General features: G+C 57.6%; 2 protein-coding genes across 6 annotated transcripts in view; one reads left to right on the plus strand and one right to left on the minus strand.

Annotated features, from left to right (window-relative positions):
- The window catches only part of ELFN1 (extracellular leucine rich repeat and fibronectin type III domain containing 1), a 79399-nt gene that overhangs the window by 42590 nt on the left and 21910 nt on the right, over positions 1-14899 (plus strand). The gene's annotated exons all lie outside the window — the stretch shown is intronic.
- The window catches only part of MAD1L1 (mitotic arrest deficient 1 like 1), a 418618-nt gene continuing 405048 nt past the window's right edge, over positions 1330-14899 (minus strand). The window contains exon 18 of the mRNA XM_037008488.2: positions 1330-1648. Coding sequence (XP_036864383.1) covers positions 1646-1648 — 3 coding nt within the window. The 3' untranslated portion in view covers positions 1330-1645. The remainder of the gene's footprint in view (positions 1649-14899) is intronic.

The following is a 14899-nucleotide window of genomic DNA, read 5'->3' on the forward strand; positions in this document are numbered from 1 at the left end:
CCCCCACCACACACACACACACACACACACACACACCGTGAGCTGTGAATCCAGCAGCTGGAGTGGGGCAGCAGGCATGTGAGGAGCCTGGGGACCCCTCTAGGAGAGGTGGCGACAGGAGAAGAGGGGCAGATGGGGAGGAGCGGGGCTCGGAGTGGCCTGGAGCAGGCGGCAGGTTGGGGCACGGGAGTCGGAAGGGACTTGAGCCGAGCTGTTTTTTTCATAGTAATGATGTTATGTGCAGGGACGTGGCCCAGAGCTTGGACAGTTTCTTCTGCAGGAAGTGCAGGAGGGAGGAGTGTTTGCTGAGCACCTAGTGTGTGCAGGCCCTTTCTGTGCCTGAGCTCAGCCAGGATAGTGACCCCGAATGAAAGAAGCCGTTAACACCACTGCCCCCAGGGAGTGGAGGTGAACAGGCTAAGTGTGTGGCCCAAAGACTGCGCCCAGGGGTCCAAGTCATGCTTTGACTGGTGGTACAGTCTGCTGCTCTCTGGATGGAGCTCTGGGGTACTGGGAGGCGCCTGCCCTGCCCAGACTGCTCCGGGCTGCCCCTTGCCTTGGACATGAGCGTGTCCCCAGCCCAGCTGCTTGCAGTTCGGTCCTGAAGCCGCCCAGGGTTCCAGGGCTGCCAGCTGACACTGTGTGGGGCTGGTGGGGTGGAGCATACACTGGTCCTACTCTGTGCTCCCTGCACAGGGGGACACAGGGCAATTGAGGGCCCCTGGGAGTCCAGGTCTGGCAGGGAATATGGCTCACGTGGGTGAGCTGTGAATGCACAGAGCTCAGAGGAGCAGACGGGACAGCCTGGCTTCCTGGAGGGGGTTGGGCAGGACCTGGAGGGGCAAAGAGGAGGTCTTCCCAGGAGTGAGGCATGGCAGGAGCAGGGCATTGCTGTGGAGGGTGTGTGCCCAGTGCAGGAAGTGGCCAGGGCTGGGGCTGTGGTGGGATGATGGGAAGAGGTGAGACGGGGCAGCAAGACAGGCTTGCCTGAGAGGGTGCATTCCTGCCCCTCCTCCAGCCTCCAGCCCCCCAGGGCAGCTCCTGGTCTTGCTGAGCCCCTTCTCCAGGACCCCACTCTCCTGAGTGAGAAGCCCCTCATCTTGTAGGCTGTGGCAAGCTATTGAAACAAAGTCCTCCAAAACTATGTAGTTTAATAAGATAGAAGTTTATTTCTTGTTCACAGAACAGTTCTGGTGGGGCAGCTCTGTTACCATTGCCCATGGCTTCTGTCTGGACCCAGAGTGGCTGCTCCAGCTCCCACCATCCGTCTGCATCCCAACTAGGCAAGGAACATGCATGCTCATTCCTCTTAAGGGGATGATCGCAGTGGGGTCCTTCAACTCCCCCAACATCCCACTAGCTGGAACTTGGTCACGGGCCTCACCTAGCTGCAAGAGAGGGGAAATGTCCTCTGTACATGGTCCAGCCCCACCTTTGGAGTTCAAGTGGTAAAGGAAGAAGGCAGTAGAAGCTGGTGACTAACAAGGGATCTTGGCTGCACCTTCTCCTTGGACATCTGGGGCCTCAGGACGTGGTGGGAAGCAGGAGGTGCAGGGCGTCCTCAGCCAGCTGGGCTGGTGACAGGAGATCAGGCTGGGGGTGACCAGCCCGCTTCCAGGCCTCACTTCGGGCAGAAAGCCAGCTCTTACTAAAAGTTACAAAGCAAGAGGAAATCATTAGCACATTTTGAAAGTAAAGGTCCCCTAGAGGGAAGGTGACTATACAGTGTCTAAATGAGAATGCTTTTGAGAGTAAGAAGAGGAGGTAATAGTAATAAATAAATAATAAATGACATTGGGCGAACCAGGATGTGTGGGCACCTACCTGGCGACTGTCTTGTCCGTTTTCTGGTTGGGGACATGTCAGTGTCAATGACACAGCCACCCCCTTGACAGCAGAGTCTCTTGACAGGCCCTCCTTCCTCCTCCCGAGCATGTTGCCCCTCTGAGCCCGGGTTTAGTGGTTCTGAGGGTGGGGTGTCCCAGAGACTGGTGGTTGGGTTTCTCCATTTTTGCCTCCAAGAGCATGTAGGGCCTGCCTGGAGCTGTGCAGGGTCCTGACTGCCCACAGCATGGGGGGCTGAATGCCACCCTTCCTGCCTCTCCACACTACCCTCCCCACCAATAGGACCAGCTGAGGGTCAGGCAGCCCCAAGCCGCCTTCCTCGTAAGGGTCCGTCCCCAAGCCCCGCCAGCCCCTGCACATCCATCCTCGCCCATGGCATGCGCACCTGGTCTCTCGGCACCTGCCTGCCTTGGCCCTCCGCCACTCCCTCCGTAGTGGATTCTGAGCCCTTTGGTGCAGGCTGTGCGTGTTACATGGATGTTATGGCTGCACTGCGGACACCCATCCCACATACTTGGAACAGCACATGTAAGTATCTTCAGCTTGGCATACTTTTACGAACTGGACATACCATGTCCCCAGCACTAGAGTGTCACCAGTGCCTAGGGTCCCCGGAGCCCTCCTCACATCCCCTGCCAGTTGCTCCCACCAGGGTAGCCACTAGCCGCCTCCTAACCTCATTGTTTTGCACACTTTGCACAGTGTAAACGACTTGCTCAGCTTTGTGCTTGTGTCGTTCAGCCGTGTGGCCTTGTCATGGTCTGCTCGTCTTTATTGCTCTGTGACCGCGTTCACCGCGTGGCCGTGCCAGCACGTTAGCCCTGCTCTGTAGATCGTCTGGCTGCTGTGGACATGCTCGTCTGTCTGCACGTCTGGTGCATTTCCATCGGGCACAGTCTGTGCCCCTTGCTTCCATCCATGTCTGCCACCACCTGGCCTGAACACTGTCACTGGACCTTCGGTGACCGTGTGGCCTCCTTGCAACTCTCTGCACACCCATTGCTGTCCCGCAGCAGTCTGTTCTCTGCCAGCACCCAGTGTGACTTGCCTCTTGGCTACTAAACCCTCAGTGGCCCCTTCTGAGTGGCCCCATCCACAGAACAGGCTGCAGTTACAGGACAGAGTATGTCGTGTCCTTATTATCGAAAGTAATGACTAAACAGAGACGCGTGGCCTCACTCTTCATGATGCAGATGCCCTGCAGTCTGCCTGGCCCGGGTCCTGGCCTCACCATACACTGAGGTCTCCTTGCTCTCCACACTGTCCCCAGTGCCTCCATTTCCTCATGCAGTGAGAAGCACAGAGATTATCCACTGCATCATGTTGCTGTATGTTAATAGCATTTAAATAAACGTGTGTCGGCACTTGTAAAGTCAAACATTTGGTAACAGTCAGCTGGTATCATTATAACCAAATTCAGCCCTGTGGGGCAGCTGGCTTTCTGAGGAAGCAGCCCACAGGATTGGGTGACCTTCACTGTGCTGTAGGTTGGGGTGGGCAGAAGGGGCCTGGCTACGAGGTAATTGCTTGGCCTCCTCCTGGCCTCCCCAGCCCTGGGGTACTGCATGCCTCAATGTCTGTAGGGGACATGGGAGCCCGCTGGAGAGTGGTTGGGAGGACCAGGTCCTAGTCCCCACCTTGCTGTGTGACCCTGGGAAAATCTCTCTCCCCATCTGGGCCTATGAGTGCCTTCCAAGGCACAGGCCAAAGTTGGGAGGCTCTCATGACATGATTCCTCAGGCCCCTTGCCGAATAGTCACCTCTCTGTCCGTGTCTTGCCCCGGGGTGGTGCGTGGTACCTGTAGGTGCTTCAGACTCTGTTGTCCAGGGGGAGGCAGGCCGGAGCATCAAAGCCACGTCTAGTAGGATGGAGATGTGGCCCCCATGGGAACCACTGCAGGGCATGACGCCTGCCGAGTTCAGTGTGTCCCAGTTCTCTGTGTGTGAAAGCTGGGAGAGGCTCACGGTCGTAGGGAGCACTGACGGGGGTGCCACCCCAGATGTCACCAGTCACCGTATGGCTGGGATGCTCAAGGATGGGAGGTGACCGAGGGAAGCCCAGAAGGGAGGCGAGAGGGCCCAGGCCCCCTTCCAGCCTGGACCCCACTGCCATCCTGAGGCCGCGTCTTCCCAGCTGGTCCTCAGCATGTGTGTCTGAGGTGAAGCCCTAGCCCTGTACCCAGGCCCTGACCTGTAGCGCTGGCAGGGGCATTTCATCCTCTACTCAGTGGCTGGGAGACCTGCAGCCTCCTGTCACCCCTCAGCCCCCCGCCCCTGGGATTGGTGGAGCTGGGCAGGGGCCTGAGTAGTCGGGCCTGGTCCTTGGAGCCAGAGGCGCCAGAGCACTGCCTGGAATGTGCCCTGCCTGATGAGGGTCATGGGCAGGTGCTGGGCCCTTCGCCCAGCCCACTGAGTCATGATGCACGGTGGCTCCGGAAGCCCCTGTGTGTGGGAAGCTCACGAGCAATTCTGTTTTCCTGCTTGGGAACCTCTGCCCCACCCTGGCCCACACCCTGCCGCTCCTTTGCATACTTCTGGCAACAGGGAGCTCAGTTGCACATGGCAGCCTGTCCCTTTTCAAAACAGTTTAACGTTTATTATGAAATATTGAAGCTGTCTCAAATATTTAAAGAACTTCTAATAAATATTTCACTAATTATAAAATATTTAGTGCAGCGAAAGGCACAAAGGATAACACCACAAGCACCTGAACGCTCTCCCCTCCAGCCTAACATGCCTGCCGCACTGCCTGGGGCCAGGGGAGTTCCGGGGGGTATGGGGGGCCTGCATCCAGCCCCCACCACCTGAAACCTCCTGTGGTCCCTGTAAGAGACCCCCAACATTGCTTTCTAAGTGTTTAATTGTGAAATACATGACATGGCATCTGGCATCTCACAGTTTGTAAGTGTGTGGCCCACGGTGCCGGGCACGTGAGTGCCTTGCGGCTGTCCCCAGTCCTGTCCTCAGGCCCCATCTCCCTCCCTGTTGAGGGACAAACAAGCCCTTTGCTAAGTTCTGTGTGGTTATTCACACCTTTTTTACACCTTTGCTCCCCTCATACAGATCCTTGTATAATGTGTATTGGGCACGTTGAAGGCTCTGGATGTGTGGCAGATGGAGGGCACCCTGGCTGGCAGCCCTCTGTCTCTGAGGCGTGTTTGTGAGTGGCCCTTGCCGGATGCTGGCTCTTCTCACCACTGTGTGGCGCTCTGAGGTGCATGCGCCCTACGAGGCTTTCATCCACGCCCGTGGCGGGCACCTGGGGTCTGGGCACAACCACCCTGGACGTCTCCACGCCTCCAGGGACACGTCCAGCCCCAGATTATGGTTTGTGGGCCAAGTGCCTCTTCACTTGTACACGATGTGGCCTCATTTCCACCAAGGTTGTGCTGGTGACACTGCAGTCAGCAGGCACTGAGGATTCTCTAGGAGAGTGAGAGTGGCCACAGGCAATGCCCCCCGGGTGTCCCCTCAGCCGTACGCCTGTGCTGCAGTGCTGACGTACCTGAGGCCCCGTCCCTCAGCCAGGTATCCCCGTTTCCTCCCGCCTTCCCTCACATGACCTGGCTTTGCATCCACCCAATGCGGGGGACACTCACTGACCTTCAAACATGCCATGACCTGTGTTCTGCACAGGCTCTGGGCCCAGACTGCCTGGGTTTGAGCCCTGCCTGCCCCTCAGGAGCTGTGGGAACTCGGCCATGTTCACCGAGCCTGTGCCTCTTCTGTAAATGGATAATAATAGTCCCGACTTCACAGGATTAGTATAAGCATTAAATATTTACAGGTATCAGAGGAGTGTCAGCTCACAGGTGCCTACCTGGCAGGTGTGCTTCCCATGAGGCTGAAGCCCAGAGGGCTGTGTGGTGCCGGACCAAGCCAATTGCCACCTCCTCCGCCCTGCCTTGTCTGTCTCTATTAAGTCAGCCTAAGTCGCCTTCTCAGTTGGCCACATTACCTTTGAACCTGCTCTCACGTCTCTTTTCCTTGAGCTGGTGGGTGGCTACGCTTCTCCACCACCCCTTCCTGGCAGGGGTCTTGCCCTGTGTGATTCACGGGTCACGCTCAGCAGGCAGCAGGAGCCCAGGGCATGTGTTCAAGGGGATGGGGTGGCGACCCATGGCAGCCTGGGGTCCTGACACTACGTCCCAGACAGAGGCTGCCACCTGCAGCGGGCCAGGGCCTGGCCGTGAGGAGAGGAGGCAGCTGGGAGGGAGACGCCGTCCGCATGCAGTGCGTGGGCCAGCGGTCCTGTGCGGCCTCAGATGGCAGACAGACAGACAGACAGAGACCCAGAGAGGCTGTGCAGGCAGCGTAGGGAGGTGTTGGCCTGAACTGCAGCCAATCCCTCCGTTACCCCTTAGGTGATGAGACCTGCGGGGCGTCCTCACACCTGGCTTGGGTATTTCTGGAGCTGGGCCATCCCTCGCTGCTCTACTCCGTCCCAGCCTTGGGCCATGAAAGGGATGAGATGCGTGTGTGTGTCCAAGGGGGGGTCCAGCAGGGGGCCACCCCCAGGGGTCAGAATGGGGACTTTACACACACATCCCCGAGTAGGGCTCAGGCTGTAAAATGCTGGTCTCCTGGGACCCCAGCCCTTTGCCCCCCTCGGCTGTCCCACCAGAGGCCCTGTGGTGGGGACAGGGCACCAGGGATCTCTGGGTGGTGCCTCCATCTCAGCCCAAGGGTGCCCAGCCCCCGGCCTGTGTTTTCCATCACCTTGGCCCTTTGAAGCTTACACGACAAGCTCTATTTATAGCAGCCGGCATATGGACCACGCCAAATTTTTCTTGCTCAGACATATGCTGGAAGGCGCAGAACAGCCAAATGCAACTCCAGGTGCTCCCTCCCCCGAGGCAGGCCTGCCAGAGCCCTCCCACCGCCCCCCACAGTGGTCTCCGGCCCCTGGGTCTCAGGATTTGGGGTGCAGGCTGCTGTGGAGGGGACCCCAACATCCGAGGGGATATACCCAGGGGCTGCCTGGGGGGCTTCCCCAAGCGCTGTCTTCTCCCACCTCCTGGTTACAGAGGGGTGGGCCAGCAGGGAACGGTGTCAAGGGGAACAGAGCGTGTGTCCAGCACGGAAGAGGGGCATGAGCAGGGCCACGCCCGCGGGCAGCAGTGGGCCAGCTGGGAAGTCCTGCTCTGATGGAGGACCCTGTGACTCGTGGCCCTTCTTGGGACATGTGGGTGACACTCGTGTGTCGAGCCAGGACCTGCAGCTGGTTCTTCCCAGAGTGGTTTCCTGGCCCTGCAGGTTCTTACAGACTCGGGACTGAAGCTGGGGAGGGCGAGCCTTCCTGCTAGGGCTCATGCAGCCCGTGATAGCTTGGGGCCCACGGGGAGCCCTTGTTCACGTTCTCTTCTGAGACTGACCCAGGATGACAGCCACCTGTCTACTCCCCGGAGGGCAGGCAGTCAGGAACTGCTGAGGGACGGGAGCGAGATGGTGAAGGCTCGCAGGGCTGTGGGGCTTCAGGGCTGCTCTGGAGAGTGTGGGCCTTTTATTCTGGTGGGGGTATCTCCTTAGGCTCAGACTTTCCAAGGGCCCAGTGACTGGGGCTGAATTCCCCCTCTGCCCTTCTCCGTGGGAGCTGGGGCAGGGAACTAGCAGCCTCGGGGTCTCCTAGGAACAGTCCAGGGTGCCCAGGCCAGCCCCCCAGCTCCTGCTGGGGGCATCTGGCCATTTCCTCTCTCAGCTCGTAGGCTCCAGTCCCTTCCTGGATTCTGGCTGGCTGGAGGCTCTTCTGTGTCCACTGATTCATTCCCAGCCCCTCGGACTTGAGTGCCTTGGATGGGCCCCGTCTCTACTCTGCTGCAGAAGAGGGAGAGGAGAAGGGCTGAGTCCCAGGGCTAGTGAGAGACGGAGCCAGGCCCAGATCCCAGCACCTGGTCCCCCACCTCCTGCTGGGGGCTCTCCCTTGGAGCAGTAAGCAGGGGTGAGAACAGGAGACCCCCACCCCCTGGCCGCCACACTAGCCCCCTCCCGGCCCCTTGCAGCATCTTGGTGACAAACAGGAGAGTGGCCTCTTCCAAATCAGTCCCATTCTTGGTCTTTGAGCTGTAATTAATGTTTGCTGTGTTATTAGATCAGATTTTTATAGACTCTGAGAGACAAGGAGGGTTTGCAGAGCTGGCCGGGGTGAGCAGAGGGACAGCTGTGGTCTGGTCCAGCTCGTGTGTCTCCCCAGGAGGAATGCCACCCCAACTCTCAGGCTCCCTGGGCCTGATTGCACCTCCTGGACTTTGCTCAAACCCTCCCTGGGCTCCCTGTCCCCCAAATCCTTACACGGAACCCCACACAGCCCCACTGAGTATGACAGTCTCAGGGCTGCCCAGATTCATGGGGTGTAGAGGCGGTGTGGGGGGGTGTAGAGGCGGTGGGGGGGGTCCACATACCCTCCCAGGGGAGCAATAGAAGGTGAGGCTGCATCATCTCAGGAAATACCATCTGTGGAGACAGCCGCTGCCTCGAGCTGCCTCCTTCCTGTGTGAATTATGTTCTGGGTTAGAATGGATGTTCTGGGAGGCTCTGTGCCCTTACTTGCTTTGTATTCTCCGTGCCCCCTAATGCCTAATGTGACTTTCATCAGTCTACATACGGATGACTCGGAATATCCATTGGAAATCCCTGCAAGGGTGGTCTTGGGGTGGTCTCACTGCCGTCACCAGAGGGAGCTGGGGTCTCCATCAAGGCCCCAGGCCAGCCCCACACGGGGGCCAGCCCTTCCCACACGGCCCCATCCTCCTGGAGGCCAACATGAAATTCACCACGTAAGATGCCTTCCAAGCCCTTATAAGCATTCCCAGCGGAGATTTCTGTTGTTTTCCTGACTTTGAGCTGACCCTGAGTCATGAAAACCTGTAATGCACAGAAGACAGATCAGGGCTTACATTTCACTTGATGAAGCGACGTTCACCTCCCCAAGTGGCTCATCGGATTGGCCTGCACAGCTTTTGGGGGCGCTTCTGCGGTGAAGGGCCCTGAGCCCATATAGCTGGGAGGCCTCCATCAGAGGCATTCCTTGCCTGAGCCCACAGCCACCAGCTGAATGAAGTCACCCAGGTAGAGGTGAGAGTGGAACTGAATCCCGGACTGCAGGGACAGGACAGGAGATGAAACCCCACACGGGTCTCGCCGATGGTCACAGGACCAGAGATCCTTGGTGAGACACAGGCAAATCCAATTTCAGAGAATATTAGGGAGATGATCTGCCATGACGAGGTAGGATTTATCAAAAGAATTCAAAGATGGCTTAATAATAGATCTATTAAGATAGTAATAGTATCAGGTCAGCCACAATGTGACATTAATAAATGACAGAAGGCAGGTGATAAAATCCAGTGCCAGTTCTGACTTTAAAGTAACTGCTAAAAATAGAACTGGAAAGATACTTATCACAGTAAAGAATCTGTGCCTCAATTCAACAACCAATGTCATTCTAAGTGATGAGGCTTTAATGATCCGTATTCAAAAACCTTTATAGAAAGAAAGCAACAGAGCCCTTTATCATTGTCCAGAAATTCTGGCCATAGCAATAAGACGTGAAACAATTAAATGGCATGTGTACAGGAAAGAATTGTAATTATTTGCAGACAGTATGATTTAAGACCTTAGAAAAACAAGAGAACCAACTGAAAAAAGATGAGAAATTGGGGAGGTATGGGCCAGATAAAAGACAGATATACAAATCAGTAATTTTTATCTGTACAAGCAACAACTTGTTGGAAAACATAATGAAATGAATGGTCCCCACACAATGGTATCAATTAAAAACAAAAACCCATGGAATTCCTAGGAATATATTTACAAGAGAAACTTAAGGTCATTATGAAGAATGCTGTGAAGTTTTCCTGGGGGAGACCAAGAGAGATGGAGTAGAGAGGAGCGGGGCTGCAGACCGCAAACCTGAAGGTCCTTGCGGAATACCCTCTCCATCCCATGTGCTCTGGCGGCGTGCCTTGAAGAGCTATATGAAATGCTTCTGAAAGTTCATCTGGAAAAATGTGCAAACAAAAAGCAAAGAAATCTTGGAAATGAGCAATGACAAAGGGGGTCTTTCCCCAGACGTGGGAGCTTCTTACAGAGTTACAAGGGTTTCAATGGCGCTGCTTCGGTGTCAGGACAGAGAGGGTTGTGGATGGAACAGTCCTCAGCCTCCTTAGAGGGTGACCATTGGACAGTCTGTTATCTGAATGGGGGCACCGGGCAGGTGAGCAGGATCTATTCATAACCACGCCAGGACATGGGGCGCTGTCCTGGAAGAACTGTGACCTGTAGCCGCCCTCCTTAACAGGTGATTGGGGGTGGCGTACTTCCCCAAGGGCAGTCAGTGTGTATTTCCGACTCTGCGCTTGGGAAGGAAAGTGGGATCCAGCTTTGTTCGCCAGCAGCTTTTGGTCGAGGATGTGGCTCTGGGAGAGATGGGCGGCCTTCGTGGTGCAGGGTCATGGGTTGGGCAGGCACGGGTGGCTTTGGGATTACAGAGGGAGACCACAGCCCTGTCAGGAGTCTGAACAGGGAAGGACACTTTGCAGGGCAGTGACTGGACTGGTGGGGGTTAGAGTTTCAGGTGGAGGAAACAGCATCTTAGAGAAAATGGGAGAAATGCAGGCAGCTCATCACCTTATAGGGCAAGGGGAGGGACCATCACTGGGTCTGGGGGCCCCCTGAAGACATGGGCACTGGGGAGCCATGCAGGGTTACAGGGTCAGGAGTCTGACCAGACCTGGCCTGTGGAAAGCAGGCTCCAGCCAGGAGGCAGACGGAGCATCACAAGTCAGCTGGAGGGAATAGATCACCCAGGATATGGCGCTGGGACAGTTTGTTGCCTATTTGGGAGGGAAATCAGTCTGACCCTTCTTTACAGCAGTGAGATACTTCCCAGGCAGATTGCAAGTTAAATGTAAGAACTCAAACTTAGAGACTTAGTAGATAGAGGCAGATGTCTGGTCTCAGGATGGCTGGAGTCTCCAAACTGCAAAGCGGTGGAAGTCACAGAGTGGGTGTTGATCTGATGGCCCATCAGTCAGATGGAGGGGTTGGGGACCCAGGCCTGGCAGAGGTGCGGCCGCCCCTCCTGCTGGGTGAGCTCCAGGCCACAGTGGCAACAGGTGCCTTGTGGCGGGCCAGCGTGGGGAATGAGGTAGGGCTGTGGCTTTGCTCTCGGGGACCTGGGTGATGCTCTTCCTTGAATGCCAGGGCCCGAGGTGGCAGCCTCCTGACAGGTGGGGGTGCTGGGGATGGGGACAGGCCTCTTGGGATCCGTGGGAACCAGCCATGGTAGCGGGTGTGAGATGGAGCGTCTGGCCGCACAAGAACCCTGGGCAGTCACCCGGCGGCATTTTCTCAGAATCCCCAGCATTGTGACGCCAGCTCGCCGGGGACACACAGGAGAGGGCCCATTTCTGATGCGGGAGCACCTGGTCGTGCTCGACTGTCCTCCGCCTGGTCTTTGAGGCCCCGCCTGGTCTTTGAGGCCCCCGCCTTGCCAGAATGGTGCAGCTCAGCCAGCCTGGGCGCCCGGGACGTGTCCTGATCTATCCCAGCCCTTTTTATCGCTGATACTTAGACTGGACTTTGCTCGGTATTTTATTTCCCTTGTTAATTTAACATTTGAGAGCTAATTGCTAATTTATGACCTCTGCTCAAAAACCATGCCCAAAATCTTTAGTACAATTAATAGTCAGGAAATATGCTCTGGTTAAATAATCATGGCAGTGGGGGTGTGGGGCTGGCAGGGGCCTGGGTCTGCAGGAGCGGGCCCAGGATGGGGTGGTGGGGAGGGGAGAGGAAGCCTCAGCTTCCCCAGGGGGCCTTTCCAGCACCCTCCTGGAAGTTCTGCCCTCCCACCAGGCTGGGATCAGAGCTCAGAACAGGGATGGAGTCTGGGCTCGGGTAATCAGGAAGGACTCCCAGAGTTCAAGGCTTTTGGAGGCCAGGTTTCTACTAGGAAGAGCACAATTGGCGCTTCTCTGCCCTCAGTCTCCGATCGGCCATCCCTCAGAACAACTGGAGAGATTCAGGTCAGACTAAAGATAGAACTTCCCAGCTGCCAGGGTGATGGAACAGTGCCAGCCATCCTCCGGATACCTAGACCCTTGCCTGGTGTTAGGGATGCTTCCCAACAGCAGGGCTGGGCTGGTATTCCTAGAGAGGGCCAAATGTCATCCCTCATCCCCAGAGGCCAGCCAGCCACCCTTATCCCCACGTCCCTGCCAGCGCCTGAGCAGGAAGCCATTGCAAAGTGATTTCTCCCTCCAACGATGCCGTCCATCATGTTTTTTAATTTAAAAAGATGCCCAGTGGAAGCATAACAGACCATTAAATGTTTGGGTCTCTAATTAACTCCAGAGCAGCCTGGAGTGGGGAGGGACAGAGCGTGCTTGGCGTCCCTCCAGCCCCCAGCCTGTTGGCTCAGGCACTCCCGTCCCGCAACACGGGGGCAGGAGGTCTGCCTCACATGGCTCCTGGGCTCCGGTGGGGCTCCAGCTCCAGGGTGGCCTCTGGAGTCGGGGTGAGTCAGTGTTGCTGACTGCCCTTTGGGAAAAGCGCGACTTGCTGGCTGTGCAGACCTCAGCCTCCCTGAGCCTCTGTCTACCCATCTGCCTAGGTGGAGTAACACTGAGACCTGCCCCCCTGACATTGGGGAAGGGGGTCTGTATACAGCAGGTGCTTGATACATGAGGCATTCTGGACGCCTCGCGATGGCCTCTGGATAGGCAGGCTGAGGCCCCGAGGGTCTCTCCCTGGGCCCCTCCCTCCACCTTCCCCAGGGCCTCTGCACCCTTGGCGGGTAGGGGGGTGCAGGTGTTGATCCCCCCACCCCCACCTTACGCCTCCCAGCTGCCTCCCTGAGGATGAGGCCAGGGCCAGCTGAGGTTGGGGGCTCGTCAGACCAGCCCTGCGGCCCAGTCCCGGGACACAGCCCTACTGAGTCAGCACTGCGGGCTGCCAGCCTCCGTGGACAAGCAGGAGGGGCAGAAGGGAAAGGGTGGATCCTGGGAGGGTGAGCCGGGCAGGCTTCACTGGCCCCCTTGAGGGGGTGCCCCAGGCCGGGTCGCTTGCTGAAGTGACGAAGCCCACCAGCCTCCTGGGTCCATGTGCCTTGGGTCCTCCTGGAATTGCACCCCACCCTCCCCTGCCTACCTGAGACAGCAGGAGGAGGGGAGCATGTTCACAGCGCACATTGTGCCAGGAGGCATGCTGAAGCCTCAGATAACCGGGCCACATCTTCCCCATCTCTGTGCTCTGGGGGAGTGGCCACCATCATCTCCACTGGACAGGAGGAAACAGGCTCAGAGAGGTTAAGTGACTTGCCCAGTGTTACACAGCCAGAGCGTGGCAGAGCCAACATTCTCATCTCAGCCTGGGAATCTAAAGCCCGAGATGGTTTGTGCTCCCATCAGGCAGGTGGTCCCCGCCCCTGCCATGGCAGGTCGGGGTCATCCACCTTGAGACCCAGCCCCCCGTGCCCTGCCTGGCAGGGCCCTGAGGGCTTTGCGGCAGAGCCCAGCTGCACAAGCAGGCAGACGCTAGCAGTAAACTTGATCTATGGGCAAAACACTGGAATGGTAAAGGTATCGATCTGTAACTTCCCACCCACCTCCCCGCCTCCCACGTGCCTGGCCCTCGGCCCACATTTCCCTCTGGAGGCCCTGAGTCACCTGGGTCAGCACAGCCCCCATACCAGCCTGGCCTCTGCCGCTGGCGGCGAGCGTTGAGGAGACCCAGGGTATTTTCAGGCAGATGCATTCCTGTCCCAGCAGGGCTGTGGCGTTATGCAAATCCCCTCATAAGAAGTTTAAAAGCCTGGAACAACCGTATTTATTTCATTAGCAGCAGGCTGCAGAGTTGATGTGACAGCCTCACACGCACTGTCCCCATTGTCCCCTGGGCAACAGGTGCTCTCTGCAGTGGGGGGCGGTGCGGTCAGGAGACGTCAAGGAGAGCTGAGTGTGCACACGCGTGTTGCTGGTCAAGAGATTTCACGGACGGCTCTGGCCTGGGAGACATGGGGCCCTGGACACCTCAAAACAGAGCCCTCAGGGGTGCCTGGCTCAACCCATGGTGTCACTGGAGGGAAACTGAGGCCTGGAGGAGGAACTAAGAAACCTCTGGCTCAGGCTTGGATCCTGGCCTCAGCCTCTCCTGCTGTCACTGAACGGAGAGGGAGGAGGGGTCAGTCCCAGCAAGCATTGGCACAGTGCAACGCAGCCAGGGCCCAGGGAGGGAAGCTACTGCCTCCAGGCCAGGCCCCATCTGGCACTCAGCCCAGCGGCCCTGCCCCCCGCTCCCACCAGGGGGCCAACAGTGGCATGGCCCACCGCTGCCCACGCTGGATGCCCGCCCCCCCCCGTGCGCGTTCTCTGAGAGCACAGGCTTCCTGTCCCCTCTGCCTGGAATGGTGTTTCCCTTTTTGCCTAACAAACTCCTACTTACCTGCCAGCATCCCCCAAGCAGCACATCGAGGAAGGCCTCTGTGGCCCAAATTCCACTGAGCCTCCCTGGCGCTGCTCAGGCCTTTCCCACTGGACCTAATGCCCAGTGCCAGGTACACCTGCCAGGTACACCACCTGCCATGCAAGGAGCAAGGCCATGGGTTAAAACGTGGATGCAAAGGGCTCTCCTGCTGCCCGGTCTTAAAAGGCAAGGCAGGTGGTGACCAGAGGGCGCTGTGTGTGTCCGCGTGTGCGCCTGTATGTATATGTGGCAATTCTGTGCTTGTGTCTAAGCGTTTTCTGCATCCATGGGGTTTGGTGGCTCTCACTGGGACTGACCCCATTATAAAGATGAGCAAACCAAGGCCATGCAACTAGTGCCACCAGAGCCAGAGGTTGGACCCAGGACCCCACTGTGATGCAGCCAGGGGCCTCAGCTCCTTCCTTTAAGAAGTGGGGTCATGGTCACATGACTTCACAGGCTGTTGTGTGTGCCGGGCGGGGCGGTGAGCCTTGTGCTGCCCAGCTCAGTGGCCGGGGGTGTCTGCCCAGCCAGGTGAGGAGGTATGTGGGGAGAAAGCCCTCTGCCCTCAGGCTGGGTTCTTCCCCCCAAG

Source organism: Manis javanica, chromosome 10 (genome assembly GCF_040802235.1).
Source record: "Manis javanica isolate MJ-LG chromosome 10, MJ_LKY, whole genome shotgun sequence".
NCBI lineage: Eukaryota > Metazoa > Chordata > Mammalia > Pholidota > Manidae > Manis > Manis javanica.